The sequence below is a fragment of the Chroicocephalus ridibundus genome, chromosome 10, assembly GCF_963924245.1.
Source record: "Chroicocephalus ridibundus chromosome 10, bChrRid1.1, whole genome shotgun sequence".
NCBI lineage: Eukaryota > Metazoa > Chordata > Aves > Charadriiformes > Laridae > Chroicocephalus > Chroicocephalus ridibundus.
The window spans coordinates 6,046,606-6,069,250 of record NC_086293.1 but is presented as its reverse complement, the minus strand read 5'-3'; the positions used below and the strand labels follow the sequence as shown (position 1 = coordinate 6,069,250).

The 22,645-nt window shown below is 38.0% G+C and overlaps 1 protein-coding gene across 1 annotated transcript in view; it reads left to right on the top strand.

Annotated features, from left to right (window-relative positions):
• Nucleotides 1-22,645, top strand: part of DOCK3 (dedicator of cytokinesis 3) — a 221,486-nt gene that overhangs the window by 24,980 nt on the left and 173,861 nt on the right. The window contains exons 3-5 of the mRNA XM_063348169.1: nt 6,826-6,866; nt 8,709-8,764; nt 12,097-12,193. Coding sequence (XP_063204239.1) covers nt 6,826-6,866; nt 8,709-8,764; nt 12,097-12,193 — 194 coding nt within the window. The remainder of the gene's footprint in view (nt 1-6,825; nt 6,867-8,708; nt 8,765-12,096; nt 12,194-22,645) is intronic.

The following is a 22,645-nucleotide window of genomic DNA, read 5'->3' as shown; positions in this document are numbered from 1 at the left end:
CCTCTTTGCCTTTTGTGGAGTGTGCCAGCGGAACTGGAGTCTCTTAGACCCACACAGCTGCTGTGGCAGATCTTGCCTGGCTATTCAAACTAGTCTTTTGGAGCACGGGAATGGCTTCTTGATGGCCCTTCACTTGGCTAACACCACGATGAAGCACATCCTATCTCTTCTGCTTTTGTTGTGGCATCTCTGACTGCATTGTTAGTGTATACCTGTGGTTCTGCTGGTGTGAGGCTGCTCCCTGACGCGGTGTTGGCAGGCTGGGTAGGGTATTCATCTGTTCCTCGTCCTGTCCTGGCACTGCTCAGAGCATCCAGCTCAGAACAGAGTGATCTTGGCATTGAGTGGTTTCAGCATCAGGAAGCTTTTGCTAAGCACTGTTACTGTCCCTCTTCTGGGTCGCTTTGAGTACCTTTAGTTCTGCACAGCAGCTTGTATGCAGATTAAAAGGTAAAAGCAATTGATTATTGGCTAGTGTATGCAAAAGATAGCTTTTCCTCCAGATTTGAGAGTTACTCACAATACTGCAAACTGTACTTATTTTTGTAGGACAAAAGGTTCGAATTCTTGTAGCAGATTCTACTTGCAGTGCTTTCTTTAAGAACCACGTTTAGCTTTAGGACTTACCATAAATCCTTATGTAATTTATTTTCAGAATTCTGTTTGTCGAGAAATTATAAGTGGAATTTGGGGTTTTGAACTTTATTTTTCTGAAAAATAGACCAATACCTTTCAATTAGGACCCTTTTGTTTTTCTGCTAATGAGTGCTCAAAAGGGATGAGTTTTTTCCATGTGACAGACTTCTTGTTGACAAAGGGGAAATCTGAAAAGGGTTACAAGGTGGCTTATAGAAAGAATATCCTGTTTTGTTCAAGGCACTTTCAAGTAAAGATGAAGAAACATTGGTAGCTCTTTTAATCACTCAGATTAAGACTGAGATGTGCAGGCCTGCCGCAGAGCTCCTTTTGCAGTTTAACTGGGATTGCACTATTGCTGAGACTTCTGAGCGTGATACATCTTTGAAAAGACTGTTTTTCAGTCTTCATCGAGGAGTATGCAGGTTTCTGTGGTATGGCTTCAAGTTTCCCACGCCGTGAATTTCTATATATACAGGTAGTTGTGGGAGAACGATACGTTATGTACCTGAGCATTTTTTGGATATGTGATGTTGGTATATAGAATCATAGAATGGTTTGGGTTGGAAGGGACTTCAAAGATCATTTAGTTCTAACCCCCTGCCGTGGGCACGATACCTCCCACTAGACCAGGCTGCTCAAAGCCTCATCCAACCTGGCCGTGAACACCTCCAGGGATGGGGCAGCCACAGCTTCTCTGGGCAACCTGTTCCACCGCCTCACCACCCTCACAGGAGGGATTTTTTTTCCTAATATCTAATCTAAATCTCCCCTCTTTCAGTTTGAAACCCTCACCCCTCATCCTATCACTCAACTCCCTGATCCAGAGTCCCTCCCCAGCTTTCCTGTAGGCCCCCTTTAGGTACTGGAAGGCTGCCATAAGGTCTCCACGGAGCCTTCTCTTCTCCAGGCTGAACACCCCCAACTCTCTCAGTCTGTCCTCATAGCAGAGGTGCTCCAGCCCTCTGATCATTTTCGTGGCCCTCCGCTGGACCCGTTCCAACAGGTCCATGTCCTTCTTGTGCTGAGGACTCTAGAGGGGCACGCAGTGCTCCAGGGGGGGTCTCACCAGAGCAGAGTAGAGGGGCTGCATCACCTCCCTCCACCTGCTGGCCACGCTGCTTTTCATGCAGCCCAGGATGCGGTTGGCTTTCTGAATATACATTCACAATCCATTTTTCTGTTCTGCCTCTTCAGAGGCCTTCTTGAACTCTATGTTCAGAGGAGCTAAGCAGGAAGACTAATGCTTCTTATAGCTGTAAAATGGACAGGGACACATTCTTGCATATACTGCTAAGTAATTTAGCTTTTGTTACTGGCCTGCAAGTAACCTACAGTGTGAATATATGTATAGGCAGCGCAGAGGGGAGAGCTGTAGATCAACCTGCTCTTAACTTTTCATAGCTTGTATCAATATCGTTAGATGCTATTGAAAAAAAGCAGCTTTAAAGGCTTGTGTTTTTTCCTGGATTTTATGTTTCACCTTAAAACCATAATGTTTAGACTCTATGGTAGGCCTAGCTGGCATGGAACACTGTGCAATGTGGCTGTGTTGCTTCAGGTAGTGTGCTTGGTTTATCTGCTGCACTGTGCAGTACAGTCCACGTAAAAGCAAAGTTGGAATAGGGCTTTAAGATACAGTGACTTGTCCAGATCACATTGGAATGGATATGATTCATCCAGTTTCCTTTACAGTACTTGGATTAAACCTTTGCCTGATGCATACTGAGCATGAGGTGTTCCAAATCAGTTAGATTAGAAAAGTGTATGTAATTCCTGCACTGTTTCTGTTTTACTGAGGCATTATGTCTATCTCACTATCAGGTTTTTTTTTAAAACAAACATAAAGCCTTGCACTTCCATTCATCAAAATTTAACATGTATGTGGTTTTGTCATGACACTTACCTAGAAATACATATCGACGCAACATTAAGATGCAATCTAAATGGCTGCATTCATCCTCAGCTTCTCACAAATGTTCACACGTAACAGTGCTTATTCAGTTGGCCTTGTGCTATCGTGTAAGGAGTAGGCTCATCCTATGCCTATCTTCCTGTGTGATCAAAGGAAAAAAAGAAAAAAAAAAAAGCTTGCTTGTAGTGTCATCTGTATCACTGAAGGTATTTTTGCCCCTTCTAGGATGTCTTTGTTGCTTTGTCTACTTTATTTTGACTATGATATAATACTTGAAATTCATCAGACTTATTTGGGATATATTTAGTGTTTTCCTTTCTATCCTGAATAGGACGTTGCTTAAAATGGTGCTGCTAGTAGACTAATTTTTGGTTTTCTTATAGCAAATGATGTTATATGGTATGGAATATCTCTTTGACTGATTCAGGTCAGCTGCCCTAGCTATGTCCCCTCCCAGCTTCTTGCCTACCCCTAGCCTACTCACCGGGGGTGGCACATTGGGGAAAAAGATAATGTTGTACAAGCACTGTTCAGCAATAACCAAAATGTTGGTGTCTCATCAGCAGTGCTTTAGCCCCAGATCCAAAACACGGCACCAGACAGGCTGCTGTGGAGAAAGTTAACTCCATCCCAGCCAGACCCAGTATGGTGATTCATTTTTTGAAAAAATTAGTTAGAATTATCTGTCTCCCTTTCCCTAGCTCATCCAGCAGGGCAAGCAGTTTGAGAATATTCTTAGCCGTGAGAAGAGGAAATGAGGGGAGGCATTGTATGCATGAAGCACAGTCTTTGTAAAATTTGTAGGCGTTCTACCTCTGGTCTTACGCCTTAACTTCACCCGTCCTCAGATTCTTATTAGTTACTTACAATTACTAGGCAGTTAATCTGTTCAAATTGTGGATACTCGCAATTGTTCTTTCACATCAACTTATTCACGAAATTCTTGTCACTTCATAGCCATGTTTTTCTGCTTCTTTATTTTAAATTCCATCTTTTTCACCATTTCCTTGAAGCCAGTACCCTTTAAAGGCCATATATCACTAGAAAATGAATGCCATAGTTCTAAAGTATTAAAAATTAATTTTTGTAGTACAGTAACATCTAAAAACACTAGTCGGTATTGAGGTCTAACCGTGTAGTCCATGTTGTGATCACAATTAGCTGAGGCATCTGTCTGGATTTGATGAGTATTGTGATTAAATCCTCAAGAATAAATGTTCTTTAAAATAGATTATTAGATCAATATTAATCTATTTAAGACTAATTCCAGAATAAAGGTTTAGTTTGTTTTAGTCAATAATGTAACCAAGATGCAATTTTCTAAATGTGTTTTTTAAAAAAAGCATTGTACCTTTTCTCATAGCTTTTACTTTGAGATACAGAATGAGGTTTTGGTGGTGTTCATTGTAAGCAAATGTGGAATTACATTTTTCCATTTAGTGCTTTCAGGTTCTGGTGAGTTTTTCGTTCTCCTGTATCTTGCTTGCACGGAGTTGAAGGAAACTTAAAACAAAGAAAGATGATTCTAAAAATATTATACCACACGGAAAAAGAAAAGAGAAAAGAAAGGAAAGCTAAGATTTGGAGAACACAATGTACGAGGTGAAGGGGAAATACACCACTTCTCAAATCTATAAAATTACCTACAAATGGGAAGTCAACAAACTGTTTTCCAAATTCTCCAAAAGAAAAAAATCCCAGATTCAAATAGCAGCAAGGAAAGTTCATGTTTTAAAGTGCATGTATGTTGTCTGAGCCACGGAAATAGGTTGTCCAGTGAGGATTTGCCATCTCCACTTGACATAAATATTCTAGGTTTTCAAGTACTATACTAAAATGTTACTGTTAAACGCAGTTTTCTTGGCCGAGTTGATCAGTGGAAGACATTTCTTCAAAAAGATGCCTGTGTAACACACCACTTTCAAACTGGTCTGTGTGGAGTAGCAGAAATTATACCCTGTTTCTTTGGAATACTGTGCAGAAATACCTTGGAATTCAGGTTTTGCAGGAGTCGTATGGATCACTTTCCCCAGGCAAGCAGTGCTGTGTTATTCAGTCCTGATGATAAATTATTGGACGCTGTTAAAAACAGGTTAAACAGCTGTGAGGAGTGGTTTAGAGACATCGTTTGGATAAGCCAGATGATTTCTCGAGGGTCCTTCCATTCCTGTTTTTTTACAACTCTGTAAACACATACCTTTTAAACATTGAAGATTTGTTTTGGGATTAAGAACTTGAAACTCAGAAATAAGGTGGGTTTTTGGAAATGGGTTTCATTCCCTACTCTGCAGGTCTGAATCATTAATAGATGTCCGCTTTATCGGTTTGTGTTCTGAATTTTACAGCTCTGTTCGCAAAGTTAGATAAAACCACTTTTTTCCACGTTTAACAAGAAGTTTGCCATTTGGTTTGTCTTAAAGCTTAAAATGTATGTTTATTTCTAAGATACAGAGTCTATGAATATAAAAGTTAGCAGCATGCTTTATTTAATATTGGTAACAATGAATCACAGGATGAATGCGTTTGGTTTTTTTCATGACCTTAAAAATATGTAGCCTCATTTACTCAAAAGCAGGTGTTGTAGACACAGTTGCGTGGAGTTTCAGAAATTACTTATTTTAAGGATATGTATGTGTTGTCTGTGCATATATGTTTATATTGATATGCTTGCCATGAAGTTTGATCAACTAAGAAGTAAATTGAAAAAAAATTTTATTTTTTAATAGAAGTGATAATTTCACAGGAAAATAAATCTGGTGTTATGTCCTATCTTCATGACAAATTTATGTCATGAAGAAGATATGTTTTAATTTTTTCTGTACTAAGATTTGCAAATGTCTTAAATTCATCAGTTATTTTCTTTTATATTGACTTAGATTTCCCTAAAAAAATAAATGAAGACTAGCAGGCTGTCTTTAAAACAAAGTCAAGGCCTTGTTCCCCACTTCTGAGCCTTTAAATGAGACTCATGTCATAATTCAGCCAAATATTACGTCCTTTTTCTGAGACACAAAATGCAGTTACTTTATTCTGTTCTTCTCTATTTTCCATGGCAAGTTACTGACAGGTTCTTGTAATGCTCTTTCAAATGCTGTGGATACTAAATTATATCTGCCTTCTGTAGGAAAAAAAAAAAAAAAATTAAAAGTAGGAAGTTGCTGGAAAAAAAGTAGCAGAATTTTTATGACAAGTGGATGTAGATTATGTGCAGTTGTTGGGTTCTGGCAAGCTTGGGTTGTTGCCTGTCTGATTGCTGGGCTGTGGTAGATAGAAGAGTGATGCGCAGAGAGTTGAACTCGCAGTTTGTGGAGTTGCTGGGCCTGGCCAGGTCTGCCCACAAATTTCTGATGTCCAGGGGTGGCTAGGCCTCCTCCACAGAACTCCCAACCCGGCACTATTCATCGCCTGTGCTCCTGTGGGCTCTTCAGGGTTAGCTTTATGTTCTCTTAGACCCAGATATGAAGAAAACAGCATGTTTTTAACAAGAATTCAAGGTAGTTTTCGGTGTCTTATGGAGTGGAAGAGCAGCTCATCTACCATGACGACTGCAGCGTGCTAGTTTTCCATTGTTAACTGGGTGATGTTTTCCTGATGAATCTTTCATGGAATGACATTACTTTCACCTGTGTAAAATGGGAGTAATTGGGTTCTTCTGTTTAACTTCGAGCTTTTACAGCTTTGGTTTTTACTCCTGATTTATTGTCCTGTCTGGGGCTGTTATCTGATGGGGGATACAAGAATAATAATTGGGTTTGTGAAATTAGATCCTAAAGTCTGTTCTGTAGTCTCACAGACATACATAAAATCAGGCAAGTGCAAAAGATTTCTATTTGTTTAAACAATATTAGATATGTATGATAATGGCTTTTCCTGTTTCTAAAAGGACAGATTTTTGAAGTCTGGAGGTATGATTAAGATAAACACTATGAGGAGACTTGGGTACCAGCGTGTAAGAAAAGTGTTCAGTACAGATTCTTGCATGTGTCTTTGCAACAGTGGCTAATGATTGTGAATACAGTGGCTGAGTATACTAAGCTGCATTTGTTCTTGGTGGGAATAAACAGGAGTATTCCAGGTTCTTAATTGCTTGTCATCATTGTGGAGCAAAAGAAAAAAAAAAAAACCACAAACAAAAAAAACCCCAAAACCAAACCCTTGTGAGGCACAGCTGATTTTTGAGATGATCTCAGTAACTGCATAATTTTCAGTCAGTTTGCTTCTGTGTACAGTAAACAATACCACAAATTAATATAGTGTGTTTAATCTGATTTTAGGCTGGTACAGAGGTGTTTCCATTAAGAAGCCCAATGTAAAGGTAAGTGTGAATACATTTTTTTTTTTTTTTTTAATCTAGCGGGAGATTGTATCTATTTTGCTGTTGCAACTGTGTAAACTTTTCATTTTCCTTGCCCTTAGGATTTTACTTCTCTAACTTTTTTCCTGTGGGAGAACTAGATTGTTTTTCTAAATTTAGAGAACAATACTTATTAGTCACCCAAAGGATCAGAAACCTTTCTCCCATCTAACTTGTAATCTCTCCAGTGGTTATAAATCTCATCCAAGATGTGTGTGTTTGTGTTGGTACATCTTCCGCTTGTGTATATGTTCACTTTTGATCGGAGAGCCCTTCAAACCTTCCTTGGTTTCTTGGGTAACCATCACAGAATCACAGAAATAAACAGCATTAATTGGAAGAGAATCAAACAAGAAACTGAAGTACCGCTTCTTCCTTTTCCAGATTTTCATGTGGCTGAAATCATGCACGTTTACTTCCCCCCCCCTCCCCATTGAAGCAATACCCATTAAATTTATCTTTATTTTCTTCTGCAATTTCAGTCTTGCCTATGAAAAAGAAGGAATTTTTCTTAGCATTTTGAATCATCTTTACTTAATATTCCTTTCAACCCTGCCATGAAAATTGTTCTCCTAAATTGTACTCTTTTAAAGGTCTAAAAATTTAAAGCTCACGCTTGATAACTGACATTTTTGTGAGAGGCTGTTGGCTGTTTTTTAACCTGGAGATTACCAATGCTGCTCCTGTATTCCCCGCCAAAGTGCCAGCTTACTGTTCCTGCTGACTGACCAAATTTGCTCTGAGGATTCAGGGCCACGTGCTTTAAAGAGAGAATGGAACGCTATGAAATTACCTCTTTTCCACATGTCTCATCACATGAGAACACAGTGGCACACGCAAAGTTAGAATCCAACTGTCATGGGAACAGCAAAAGGCAAATAATGGGAGCTATCCCAGGTGGGTTTAAACAGCTTTTTGTTGGAAAGAGAGAGGAAAAAGGACAGCTCCAGGGTATGCAAGTAATAGAATACTTCTTTCCTTAGTGAAAGCCTGGTAATGGGGGCTAGACAGGAATTTGGTGGTGCACTTTTTGCTTTGGTGTTTTTTAGACATGTGTCCTTGTGGTCTAATGTAGTGTAGCATAGTGATAGAGATGCCTGGTTTGGAAGCGTACTGATGCTATGCTGCAGACTGCTCGATAGCTGCTTTCCTGGCTGTCCCGGCTAGCTTACAGCTCTCCAGTAAATATTGCAGGTAGTTCCTTCTGTTACTCGTTCCTTTCTGCTAACTGCAAGCTCTTCTCTGAACCCTTCCTGCTTGTCGCACCTTTTTCCTGCTTGCTCATCACCTGTTAGTGGATTATTGTGCTCTCGCAGTCTTTGCAGTAGGAAGACAATTGGCTAAACTTAAATGTTTTCTTTTAAATCAGTCTCATCCCACCCCAGACAGCTGCACAGGATTAGAGTGACACTGTTTTGTTTGGTCCTAGTTGATTTACCCATGATTTTTATAGCATATTTCCCATACAGCAGTGTTTCTGAACACTTCATGAGCTTTTGGGGTTGAAAAGTACTCAGCTTGAATCTTTGTGTGATATTTTCATTGAATAGACTTGCTAAACTTCCTTATTAAGAAAGTAATCTTTCCAGATGGAGGCGTGATTCGGCATGCTGTCCTGTTCTAAAATGGATTAAAATGATCAATTGTGACTAATTTGAATAATGACTTTTGACTGTGGTAGCTTCTTTGGTTAGGGGTGGTTTTTTTAAAAGGTATATTGGCAATTATTTGTTGTGGCTTACCATATAAATGGTAAAAACTGCAAATGTATTTTTCTAACTTACAGACTTTTTTCTCTTATAGGGGATTTTTCCTGCAAACTATATTCACTTGAAAAAGGCAATTGTCAGTAACAGAGGGTGAGTGTTTTTCCTTCTCTTTAAGAAGCTGCAGTGTTTCTCATCTAGAAGGGAAGCTAAGAAATAGTTATTAAAATTTATAGAGTGGTTTTAATTTGTTGTATCTTTTGGTGTGTATTGGGGTCTGAAAATTATATGTAATTCTGCAGAGCTTTCAATTTTTTTTGGTTTTTTTAATACAGCAAGAATCAATTCTGTTGGTTACACATGTTCACTTTTGCTCATAAAATTTTAACTTCAGAGGTATCATCTGAAACATATGCATTTTAAAGAACTCCTATTTATATTTTTCATTTCTGCTTGTTCTTCACTGGCAAAATTCTGTATGTTCCTGGTCGTTATGGAGGCACCAACATGTAGACAGCCCGTCTAGTTTATCAGCAGATTTTACCTTTGACATAGCTTACAATGTAGCTATGTTACTTTGAAATTTTTCAAAATAATCCAATCCTCCACACCTTAAGCCAAAGGAGGACTGAGGTACACTCTGCTGAAAAGATTTTACCTTCACTGTCTTTATATGTAGCTCATATATTGCTAGAGGTGTGTGTACTTTACTTAATGTGAAGAGCAATACTGATGGCAACATAACGGCAGAGATTTTACTGTGTGTAGGCTCTGTAACCTGCAGTGTTTCCCCTGAGATTAACCGAGACTCCTGAAATCAATATGCTGTGTCTTCACTGCTGCTCTTACCTGCATTTTTTAGATTAAGGTCACTGTGGGGAGATTTATAAGTGCAGTGTTTCAGACAGTGACCCAAGGTAGCAAATTAAATGTGGAAGATAAAACATACTAAATGGCATTCAGTGAAGTACCTGTAGAAAAATGTGAGTTCTGATAGCCTTAATTGTATGTTTATCCCCAAAGGGACTGCGTAAAGATTGTAAGGGCAACTGTAATACTGATGCTTCGTAACTTTTGGGTGTATATAAAATGATGTATATTGCATAGAATGACTACTTCTAATGTCTACTGTCCTTAGGGGGAAGACCAGTTTCCTGTAATCTGTAGTTAATTAGTACTTGATGTTATTTCAAAATTTGTAAAGGGCAACCAGTTCAGGATATTTAGATACTTATTAGGAAAGGTGATATATTTTTTTAGAATAAGTATCAGAGACTGGTATACCGACAGATAGAACAGAACGTAATACAATTCTGAAGCAGAGATCGTGGTTATTTAATGTTATGGCAACAGAAATTGTGCCTCTGTATTATATATCATATGTATTCAAAGTGCCAGTAACACTTGTGAAATAATAGAGCATGGTTTATAATGTTCTTATATTTGAGTCATAGACCCAATGTAATGTCATTAGTATGTGGGTATAATGGAGGAAGTGCAGGAGTGCAAAGCATTATATTTACATGGTTAAACGTGTTCCTGATGTGCATTCTCATTAAATCCCCCCATACTGTTGAAGGCTGATCTTCCAAAATGTCTTATTTTGTTTAACCATTGAAATGATCTTTGAATATGAGCTAAAGAATAGGTTGTTGGAATTTTTGTCATGTTCTTAGTGTCACACTTCAGATCACAAGTATACTCTGTGGTGATTTGTTAAAGCATAAATTGAAATTTACTGCGGCCAAAATTGAAAAAAAAACCAACCAAACAACCCACAAAAAAATAACCAAACCAAAACCAAACAAAAACATTGCAGGAGTAGAATAGAGCACAATCTCAGATGCCAGGTATCTGACAGTGTTTGTTTCTCACAACAAAATGTGGTAATGATGAGGTCACTGGCATAATAATAGAAAAAAATCATGACCTGGTTTAGTCTCCTGGTATGTGAATCGGAGCTTTCCCAGTCGCAGCTTTAGTGGGTTGAATACATGCCTAACGTGACTATGCCAGGTTTTTAAGATAGTGATGTTTCTAATATATGTATGTTTTCGTATCTCAAGATAAGATTTACTTACGTTATTGATGTGAATATGAGTTTTTGGTAGCTTGGAAATAAGGAGTTGAAGCTTTTGTTTGATAAGTTTTCTGCTCCAAGAACACAGAGAGACATACAGTGGTGTAACTTCGTCATCCTCTCCCCCATTGCTTATTACTTTTGGCTTCAGCTAATTTGGCACAATTATTTCTAGTAGGAATTTTCAAAAGGGAAATATTGCTGTGAAAGTCTGTGGCTTTTCTAACGATAAACTTCTTAAAACAAACAAAACAAAACTTTTCAGAATTAATTACATCTCATTGTTCACATATTTACTTGTTAGCACTCATTTGACTCTGCAGAAAAGACAGAAGAAATACCCTCAACTGGTTATGGAATGGGGAGTTTGTAGCTTCCCCGCAGGAGAGTTTGAAAGTAGCTGTACGCACAGCTGTACTGCTGGAGGGGAAGGGGCTGGTGTCCCTCATGGCTGTTGGGTGTGCCGCAGAGGCTGTCTCTCACTTGACACCACTTGTCCCAAACCACCTCTTGAGCCGTTTTTTTTTTTTTAGTACTACTACTTTAGGATCTATGGAAAATTGTGCCAACAGGGTGTGTTTCAGGAATAGGGTGTTTTGATGTTGATTTTTTTCCTTTTTTTGATTCTCTCTCTCTTTGAAAAAAAATCCTGAAAGGGCAGAAGCTTGAAATAGATCTTATTTTTACAACGCCTGACATTTTTTTCAGTACTAGCATTCAATGTAAAGGGCAAGTCAAGGCTCTAATGGCTCAGTAAATATAATGCTATTACAATACATATGTTAGTTACCACATTCTTGCATTTCGGTGTGTTAAAAGAAGAGCGCGCTATGCTTCCCCTCTGATGGGTATGGAGGATCTTGACCACAAAGGGACAGGTCCCATTCTTTTCATTAGAGGATAGCTCACTTGAGTTTCATATCCAATATTGAAAAAAATCTTCTGGGTGGGAGAGGTTACTAGATGGTAGATATTTCAGGTACTTAATTATATTGGCTAACATGTTAATTGGAGGGGAAAGAGGGTTGGACTAGCTTAGAGAGAAGAGACGCAAACTGTAAAGGACTCTTCTTTGCATGCAAGTTAATTTAGCATGCTATAATCATGAAAAGTGCTTTCATTGGCCTTGATTAGAATGAAATTATATATTTTTAACAGGTAACTAGAAAATGTTTCACATAAGCTGATTCTTGTAATGTAATGGAGGAACAGTTGGTATGACTCTGGAGTTGCTTCAGTGTTACAGTGGTTGAAATGTTGCTCTTAAGATATTTTTGCTTATGTTCAACAAATTAAAAAAAATTCAAGTTCTAGCACTGTACAAATTACTATGTTGACATTTATTTCTTTTTCTACATTTTCCAGGGTACCTTTCCTAATTTTTTTTTCCCCTCTTCTTGTATAGGCAATATGAAACAGTTGTTCCCCTTGAAGATTCTGTTGTGACCGAAGTCACAGCAACACTGCAGGAATGGGCTGTACTCTGGAAACAGCTGTATGTGGTAAGAACAGAACTCTTCTCATTGTACTTTATTTCTCAAATATCTTGGGAGATAATGCTGCCTGCATTTCAGTCCATTAGGAAAAAATCATAATGAGTATAAGAATTGATAGATTAATTTGATCGGGAGGGGGGTGGGGGGGTTGAGAACTGCCGAATTGCTGATCATGTGAGGTTCACATGGGCTGTATTAAAAATTTCAGCAGTTTTGCAATGCTGCCTTCAGGTCTGAAAGTTCATTGTTTAAAAACCCCCAATTTTAAAGTGTTCTTAAATATGTAAGACATAGTATACGTGCTTAGTAACATAAAATGGAAGATTTCTGTAAGTCTCATAAAGACTTCAAAGAATTATTCAACACAGTCTTGAGTATTTGTTCTAGCATCTAGAGTTTGAAAGCCGAAGAACTCAAACAGAGGACCTTATACAATTGTTCCTTCATCTATTAAAAATAAAGACTCAAGATAAGTGTATTGAGTTTTATACTCATCTATTTTATATCATTTTCAGTTGCTGCCACATAATGTCACCTACCTCTGCTTTCATCTTTGTTCTTCTCTTATTCTTTAATGACCAAATCCCATGGAACAGCAAGTAAAAAAAACTTGCATGTTTGAAAGTATTTTTTCCTGGGTTGTTTTTTTTTCTTTTTCCCCCCTCCTTTTAGGTTTTTGGCTTAGTAATTACAAACCATAACTGTAGGATTAGGATCAAGAACTGTAGATGGTAGAAGCATGAATTTCCTTTATTTTCTTGCTTTAGAGAAATACCTCTACATAGAGCTGCAGCAGCTTTGTTTCCTTATTTAAACCTGATGTGACAGTAGTTCAATATTTAGCAAATAAAACCAGAAAATATACAATTAAATGTCTAGTGTATCTCTGTCATAAGCAGCCATGTTCCCTACTCCCTTCAAAAAGCAATTATGAAATTCATTTCACTTTTGTTGCTCCCACTTCTTCTATAGTGATCGTATGCCTCTGAAGAAATATTCTTGGAAACTAGTATCGAGTCTAATTGGGGGTGGGAGGAAAGGGCATGGCACATGGTGTATACACTTTTTTTTTTTTTTTTAGACCACTCTTGCACCTTGTACTCCTTCTTTTTCCATTTCAAATACTTACTTCTGTGGTGTATGGGAATAAAGCAATCTTTGCTGTTTTCTTCCTGTAAGATTTGCTCTCTCCCCAGAGTCAGATGAAGAAAGCAACAGTATTACTGACAATGGTATTGAATTGGAGAAACGGGAATCATTTTACCTACAAATGAGTTACACTTCCTTTCTACTAATCTACTACTTTTTTATTGTTAAGACTAGTTCCTTGAGGGGGAGGGAGAGAGAAAGCTCTAGCTATAAACTTTCACGTAGTGATGTTCTTTCTGGGACTGCTTTCTATTCTAGCTCATTATGCTTATTATAATGTTGCATGCAACATTATTGTATTCTTAAATAACAGAGGAAAGGATTTACCGTTTTCATAGAACTTTGGAAGGAGACATCTGTTCCATGACAGGAAGAAATTGGCAGAGCTTCAGAGTAGAAAATAAATTGTTTTGTGGTGGGTTTCTCCAGAAATTATTAAAAACCACAAACAAAACATCAACAAGCCCCCCAAGCCTCCACCACAGAACAAAACAAAAGAACTCAAACCAAACCTTAGTATTTTCTAATGTAGAAACAATTAGAGAATTGTTTAGGTTGGAAGGGACCTCTTGGGATCATCTGGTTCAACTGCCTTCTGAAGTAGGGTCAGCTAGAGTAAGTTGTCTAGCACTGCATCCAGTCAGGTTTTGAGTTTGTTGTGAATGGAGACTCCACAACTTCGCTGGACAAAGCTGTCGGTGTTTGACCACCTTCAGTGTTTCCCTATGCTCAAGACTACTGATAGAGTACCAGAGGTCTCCTGACATGGAAGAACAATCTACGACGTTTTTAGGCGGGTAACATAAATTTGTCCCATTTAGAAACTGTAAATCTGAAGCTTGAGAAAGTGTATAGAGGTGCACAAATGGATGTGGCAGAGCTGGGATTAGGATTTTATAATTGGTATTGAGGCTGGAAGCTGTGCTGTAAGGTCATATCTTGAAGTATAGTAAGAGACTACATGGAAATACTTGCTTCTTGTTGGATCAGCGCCATCAGAAATTTTTTATTATTCCCAAACTGTATATGAATCATCTAAGAAAGTTAATTAATGTTATTTATCATGCTACTGTGCCTAGTCAGCTGTGTAGAAGAGTTTCTTACTGTAGTGGAAGTTCAGATGCTAGTTGTTACCACGGATGTTTTCAGTAGTACCTATAAATGGTAACAGTAGGTACTTCATTATTTAGTAGTATTGCACTGTAAGACAAATGCTAAACAAAATCTACAGCCTCCCTTAGTATCTCTGAATAGGCTGAAATGTTCATCTCATGCTTTTTGGCAAACTTCTTACTTGGATTATGGCTTGAAAGGCCGAGTTTATTTCCATTAAAAGGTCCAAGAAGTTGCTGTAGTAATATTGTTGAGATACATTGTAAGGTTTCTACTTGCCTTTTGGTTAAACAGTAGGAACTGGGATTTAATACCCAGGAAGCCTGGAGCAATTGAAACACTGCCTGAAGAGGGATGCTATGTTGTTCCAAGATAAAATAGCTCAGATGAAGAAAAATCGTAGCGAGGAGAACAACAGTGCGAAGTGGAAGGGCAAAGTGAAGCACAGCTTTGAGAGAGACAATTGTAGAAAACTAGTCTGCGTGAAATATTGGCGATCTTTCTTGGTTCTCTCTGACCATGGAGAGTCCATGCTATTACCAGGGAGAAACTGTGCGTGAGGAACCTTGAATAGGTTTGAGTTATAACAATTGTGCAGTAATTTTAATTTGTAGGTCTGTGAAATATGTATTGGAAAGGTTGGCCTGAGTTCACTATACTACACAGGGCTGTGATACTCTTGTAATTTTTGCTATCAAGGTGAAAGAAAAGTGATAGTCTTAGTAGAACTAGAAGCTGAGACTGTGGAGGAAAAGGCAGTTGTGTGCAATGAGCTCTTAAAGGAAGAGCTGTGCCTAAAATGAATTTGAAACAGAAAGATGTATGGTGTGTTCTCTGCTTTACTGTAGTATCATGTTATGCTCTGGGTAGTTGGATTCTGATATTATAATTTTAAATGCTAACAAAACAATAAGATTTTTTTTCAAAATGCAGAAGGTTTCTCTCAAATTGGAAAGGGAAATAAATAATACTGGTATGGAAGCTATCAGAATTTGTTATTTATGTTGTGTGGGTTTTGAAGCAGTAATGATAACCTAGTTAATTCTATGCCTATTTGAAAATCACCTTTTTTATTACTGAGTAATCATTAATAGGACTTAAATATTTAGTATTTTTAAAGGACTAAAGTTGACCTGACTTTTATGGTTCTGGGGACAGACTTTTTAGTAGGGCCTATTGCAATAGGACAAGGGATAATGGTTTTAAACTAAAAGAGGGAAGATTCAGACTAGATATAAGGAAAACACTTTGTCATGCTGAGGGTGGTGAGACACTGGCCCAGGCTGCCCAGAGAGGTGGTTGATGCCCCATCCCTGGAGACATTCAAGGCCAGGCTGGATGGGGCTCTGAGCAACCTGATCTAGTTGAAGATGTCCCTGCTCATTGCAGGGGCATTGGAGTAAATGGCCTTAAAGGTCCCTTCCAATGCAAACTATTCTACGAAAAGAGCACATTTTTTCCCCTATTTGAATATGTAGTGTGTGTGCAGATAGATACAGCATCATAACTCTGGAAAACAAAAAAGCATTTCTTTGCTTTCTGATCTGTCTGTATCCAGGCTTCTCAGATGAGCACAGAAACAGTAAGATTTAGTAACTACTTTCTGTCAAAAAAGGTCACCGTTCTATTTAACCTACTTGTTTTGGATTTTCCTACTTTCACTGCCATTGTACGAAATCCTTGGGAGAGAGTTCATAGGAAGTGTGTGTTTAAAATCTGTACTGTGTAAACACTGTATACTGAGCTGCTGGTAATGTGGGTGGATGTTCTGATAAGCACAGCTGTCCAGATGTGTATGTGCATATACCTGTATAATATAGTGCGTATGCGTGAGTGTATGTAAACACATATACACACATGTACGTATATTGTCACTGTGCGTATGGACCCTCTATCTTGTGTTATGGCTCAAATACTCCGTATTGTTCTTTAGATAATTTGGACAAGATACCTATTTCGTTTTGTGGGAAGCCTAAGAAATTTAAAAGAATGTTTTACTTATCCTTTTATCAGTATTACAAAGGCTTGTAAACAAAAGATACCAGTGATTCCCTTCCCCAGTATTGTACTTAATATGGAGTGGAGAAATTAAAAAAAAAAATGGGAATCTGAATTTGTTCTTGTGCCTACTCCAAAGGGACAAAGAAGAGAGCAGAAAACCAAGAACAAACCTTGGGGAAAATTCTGTAGGCAAAGAGATGGATAAAGGTGCAAAATTGCATTTGTTATGTGAAACGTGCGTGTGGCTCTCATGTAGTTGCCCAGACCAGTGTATGACTTCCATTGAGGCAGCAAAATAATACCAAGAAGGAAGATAACTTTCTTACCCTGTATGTGTTGATAAGATTTGTTATTTTTGTACTACTTCTAAATAAAGGATCTGCAAGTTCTCTGTGAGCTTTAGTTAATTAGGTCAAACAAGACTCCTGTGAGTTGTTAAGTCAGCTAAAGAGATCACTGAAACCTCACAGTTGGAGCATAGTAGCTATTTTAACAGTAAAAAAAATTCCTCAGAGTTTAAGATGTGATGTGAGGACTATTTCTGTTGAAATAGCAGATGACTGTAGAGAGACCAAACATAATTGCCCAATTTAGAATTTGGTCAGATCAATAAAGGTAATTTGCTACTTTTATGCAGAAGGAGAGCCGGGGGCGGGGGGGTGTGGAGTAACTTCTCTTTTAGTTTTAGGAGTAAAACACAATGCTGTTGGGAATAGAGGGAATTTTTGCCAGCTGAGTCTGAAACAAGTTTCCTACTGGCTCCTTTTAAATTTTCTTTGGATCCTATCAAGGGAAAGAGAGTGGGTAAAAGGACTTGGTGCAACTGAAGCTATCTGATTTGGGTATTTCAGGGTGTCCCTAAAACTGAAGCATTAGTTCAAAACTCATCATTCAAAACAAAACCAAAACATTCACTGAATCACTAGTGTAATTTACTCTTGTAGTAGAGTATTTTATGAGACATTTTTATTTAGTCAGATGCCTTTTGCTTCATATCTGATAAAACATGGAACTACTGATGCATTTTTCTAAAATACGTAGACAGAAAAAAGTGTGGTATGATCTAAAACAGACATGCTGCATCAGATGTCTACTTCAGAAGGTGTCACTTGAAGGAACAGAATTCCTTCAAGTCAAGATGGAGCGTATTTCCTACACACTTATAGTTCTGTCCAAACAAACTCCTGGAAAGATGAGGTATTTGTACTGAGACACGTGTACAGAGATGGTATTGCACGTATATGCGGTCCTCTTTCCTTTTTCTGAGTCATTTTCAAGGTTAACTGCAAATAGGAAATTCCCTTAGGCATTGTGAAAGAGACATCTAAAAAGAATTTTAAGAGCTTGTCTGGCCCCTGTTGACACTAACAGAGACACTCAAAATTATCATTTTATTATCCCTAGTCCTATGTTCGAATGTTTGGCAGTGTTATGGATATTTTTATATCTTTATATATTTGGAATGAAGGGAGGATCTTCATGGAGTGGCCAGGAATTCAGATATGAATTTGAGGGAGCTGATAATCATGTTAAGTGCTACACGGAATTTAAGGGAAACTGAGAGTAAATATTTCCACTTTTAGTAGCATCTAGTCCTTCAGTTCCTCAAAGGGAACAGTCTGCTGGGATCTGATTGCTTAGCAACCTAATCAGAGGGTTTTAGCATATTTGTCATTTGATTACTAGAAAATACTTGAACATTTTTCTTGATTGGGTTGTGAAGGGTATGTGCAGAATGATTTGGAGAATGCAGAATGATGAACAGTTCAGTGTTGTATGTGTAAGGTGGATATTTTTATAACTTGGTATGTTCAGTAGTGGAAGGGGAAGCTGGATATAAATGATAGAATAGCCCAGGTTGGAAGGGACCTGGAAAGACTGTGTGGTCCAACCTTTTGTGAAAAAGGTTGAGATTATCCATAGATGAGATTATCCAGCACCCTTTCCAGTCGCATCTTGAAAACATCCAGCAATGGGGAACTTACCACATCTCGGGGGAGGTTGTTCTTACTGTAAAAAAATGTTCTTTCTTATGTTGAGATGAAACCTCTCCTTGTGCAACTTATACCTTTTGCCCCTTGTCTTCTCCATGTGGCTCCTTACAAAGAGAGAGCCTCCATCCTCTTTGCAGCTGCCCTTTAAATACTAGAATACTGTGATGAGGTCCCCCCTGAGCCGCCTTCTCCAGGGAGAAAAGACCAGACTCCTTTTATCTTTCCTCATAGGGCAGGTTTGCCATGCCTTTGTTCATCTTCCTGGCCCTCATCTGGACCCACTCCAGTCTGTCTGCATCTGTCTTGAATAGTGGGGACCAGAATAAAGACCGCAATATAAAAGTGTCACAGTGTGATTTATGTCCACTAAGGTATGCCATTACCTTAGGCAGTTAGAAGTTTTTGCACCTAAAATCATAGGCTTTTAGGCTGCTTATAGATGTTGTCTGTAGAGAGTTGAGTAAAAGTCCTTCTCGTGCTTTCTTAAATTGAGACCTGCATTTACATAAACTTATTAGCTATGGCTTCTTGGAGGTCTTTAGTGGATGTCATGAGCTCTACCTTTTTTCTTTGGTAGAACAGTCCTCCTGTAGAATCCACACAATATTTATTAGGTCACTGCCATAAAATGCAATCCATTTCAGTACATCTCCCTGTTAGCACTAACCTGCTGAAGTTTAAGTGCTTCATATTTTAAGATTAAAAAGGATGCCCATAATTATTATTTTTCCTTTCCCTATTTTTAAGAGATTTAATGCAGTCAGTCTCTCATAGTGATTTGTGGAAGTCTGTGGAGCTTTAAGGAATTAGAAGAAGGCATAAGTTTTTAGAAGAGTGTTGTGATTTAACCCCAGCCAGCAACTAGGACCAAGCACCCGCTCGCTCACTCCCCCTTGCCCCACTAGGGTAGGGAGAAGAGGAAGAAAAGGAGGGGAAAAAAAAAAAACCTCATGGGTTGAGATAAAAACAGTTTAATAGAACAATAACAGAAAAGGAAAATAACAACAACAATAATAATAATAATAATGGTAAAACAATAGACAAAATAAAATAATACAACACAAGTCACTCTCACCACCGGATGATCGGTTGCCCAGCCTGTCCTGAGTGGTGATTGTGGGTCCCTGCCACCTGGCCAACCCCCCATTATATACTGAGCGTGATGCTTATGGTATGGAATATTCCATTGCCCAGCTTGTTCTGTCTATGCTTCTCAGGTGTTAGGGAAAGCTGAAAAAGTCACCTGAAAACATCACCTTGCAGCAACTACAGCAATATGCATTATCAGCATTGTTCTCAGGCTAAACCCAAAACACAGCAGCTACTAGTAAGAAAATTGACTCTGTCCCAGCTGAAACCAGGTCAGAGAGTAAAATAAGACTGGTTTGTAACCAAGCCTTATATCATTAAAATTTGAAAAATTACAATAATTGGTTTGAAAATTACTTTCCTTTGAAGAGCACAGAACTTATGGCTAGTTTTATTGGCTTTAAAGAACAATATGACACGGAGCAATATAGGCAGTACATTTCACCTTTCATTTACTTCCACATACAGATTTATAATACCATTTAAGATTACTAGGATCAACTAGACAGTTCTTACGTATTTTCAAACAAATGAACAAAAGTTTGACTATAAAACAAAAACTACAAAATATTAATCAGACTGTATGGGAGGAATATATGTTTTGAGTTGCCATGGAGATGGATAGATTTTAATAGATTTTAAAAATAAAGACAGAATTAAATGTAAGTCACCTTCTGGTGTCCTTGGCAAGTCCTACTGTGACAAACTATGTGCAGGGTGTTTTTATACTTTCTTGCTTTGTAGGAGAATGTTATTTAGTTATTGATATGGGAGGTAATAGTATGCTCTTTTATGTCGGTAAATAGAAGAGAGAGCTGCCTTCTTGATGCTGAAATTCATACCAAATTGGGGGGGAGGGGGGTGGAGAGGGGTGGGGGTTGAGATGAATTTTGAGTTTTTGAAGTATTAGCTAGTTTGTAGTTAACAAAGAGCTCTTTCCTTTTAGAACAATATCCAGTATACTGCATGCTGAAAACAGTCTTACGGTATACATGTAAAGTACATATGCAATATTAAAACTTAGGAATTTGATTTTATTGAGTATTAATTTAAGACTAGCTGTGAACAGACAACCAGCAAAGAAACAGAATAGAATTTACTGAGGGGAAACCAGTGGCTGACCTGCAGATGCTTTCTAACTATTTCTTTTCTACTGTAAACATACCGGACACTTAATTACATTAGACCAGGGAAAGAAGGTTTTAACCCAAAAATCCAAACAGGAGTTTGAGAGTTCCTTCATCTGTAACTGGGGAGACTCACCTGGGTTGTTCCAGGTATGACAGAATTGCATTTGGAATAGAGGCAAATGGTAGCGTGGTTTGCTTTTAGTCTTCCAAAGATGTATTTTGAGGAAACGTGGCAGTTTGTTTTGTTTTGGTTTTGTTTTGTTTTTGAAGAACAGAAAATGAGAGAAGAGGGGAGAAAAAGTGGTAGGGGAAACTGACAATCTGTCTTTTTGGAGTGAGTGAGCAAGCTTGTGTTCATGTGTGGAGTTTAGAAGTAAAAAGACTGATCATCCCTAGTGGGTATTTATTGGAACTAAAAAGACAGTTTGTTGGATTTCATTTTATAGAAGACAGATATTTTTTTTAATAGAAAAGCAAAGAACATCTGTCCTTTTGGCAGCCTGTATAGCACTGTTGTCCATGTTGTATCAAGAAGTGTCCTTCAGTCTTATCCTGATTTACGTTACTTTCTGTTGTTTCTATCTTTAACACATAGAGAGGAAAAGGTAATTAACGCATAATCATTATAATTATTAATAATTCTTGTGACTTTAATATCTCTATATAATACAATATATGTTTTCTAAGGGGAGTGGATAACAAAGTTTCGTGGGTGGGAGGGTTAGAAAATCGGTGTTACGAGAACTAGCGAATGCACAGGCACTCTGAAACCCTTGTGGCTGGAGTGACAGAGAACGCTGTAGCTGAGCAGTGGACAGCCAGCACTTGGCCTGCCAAATCTGATTACTCTCTGCCTTGTTGCATTTGGCTGGGCAGGAGGTAATGGTTGGTTATTGTGTCCTTCTAAGTAAACAGGAATAAAATGCATCTTAATTTAAAAACTCAGTGGTAAGTCTAGCAAATGGATAGACACTTAATTTTACATAAGGTATTAAGGCAAAATTAAAACATTTAACAAGATTTTTAAAGACCTGCTGCTTCTTTCTTTTTTCAGCTTTCTGCCACATGGTTGTGGGTATACTGTAGAGATAATTGTTAAATAAAAATTGTCCTAAAAGTATAAGTAGGGTCGCACAGGCAAGCATTCAAGAACCAGGGAAATGCCGGTGTTCTCAGTTTAGTCTGCTTTTCTCTAAGAGTTATGATGAGATGTTTAATTTTGTGATCACTTACCGTATGGTCATGAGGCTGTAAACCCCCTTCCCTCCTCCTATGTTTCACCTATTCTCCAGTGAATCGTGAGTGTGCCAAAGACTTCCAGAAGGAGGGAGAGCCACTCTTACAATGAAGAAAATGCAATGCTCCCTTAGAGAGGGTTGTGACCTTCCATGTCGATATTATAGGTGATATCACAAGCTCATCACACAAAATTAGTGTACGTTTTTATACTTAAATCTCTCTGTAAACCCAAGATGATATTATCTCTAGTCTTGCATGTATTTTCACAAAAATGTGGTAGGTTTGAAGCACTTGGATACTGAATATTATGTAGAAATCATTAGGGAATGGGGAACATCTGCCTTCGTATTAAGGTTTGAATAATTTTTAGTAAGCTAAGTCCTAAGAACCATACATTGAGCCACAAACGATAATGAAAATATGAATGGTTGTTCATTAATTGGTCAAAATAAAGAGAGGTTCTGCTTGTGGTCATGCAATTAAAAATTATCGTAAAGCATGTGTACAGGAGCCAGGGCTAATTGCAATTACTGTTTATTCTCATTTTCTTGAGTGCTTGACTTTTCTCTCTGAGTAATTTTGTCATATGTTTTTTGTGAATGTTGAAATGAAAAAGGGGGAAATAAATATAAATTTTATCTTTGGAAACTACTCACATAATTCCTTATATTCGTTGCATTTTAGTTCTGAGCTAATAGTGATTCATAGCCTTCGGAGAAATGTGTTCTCTGTTTAGAAATTTG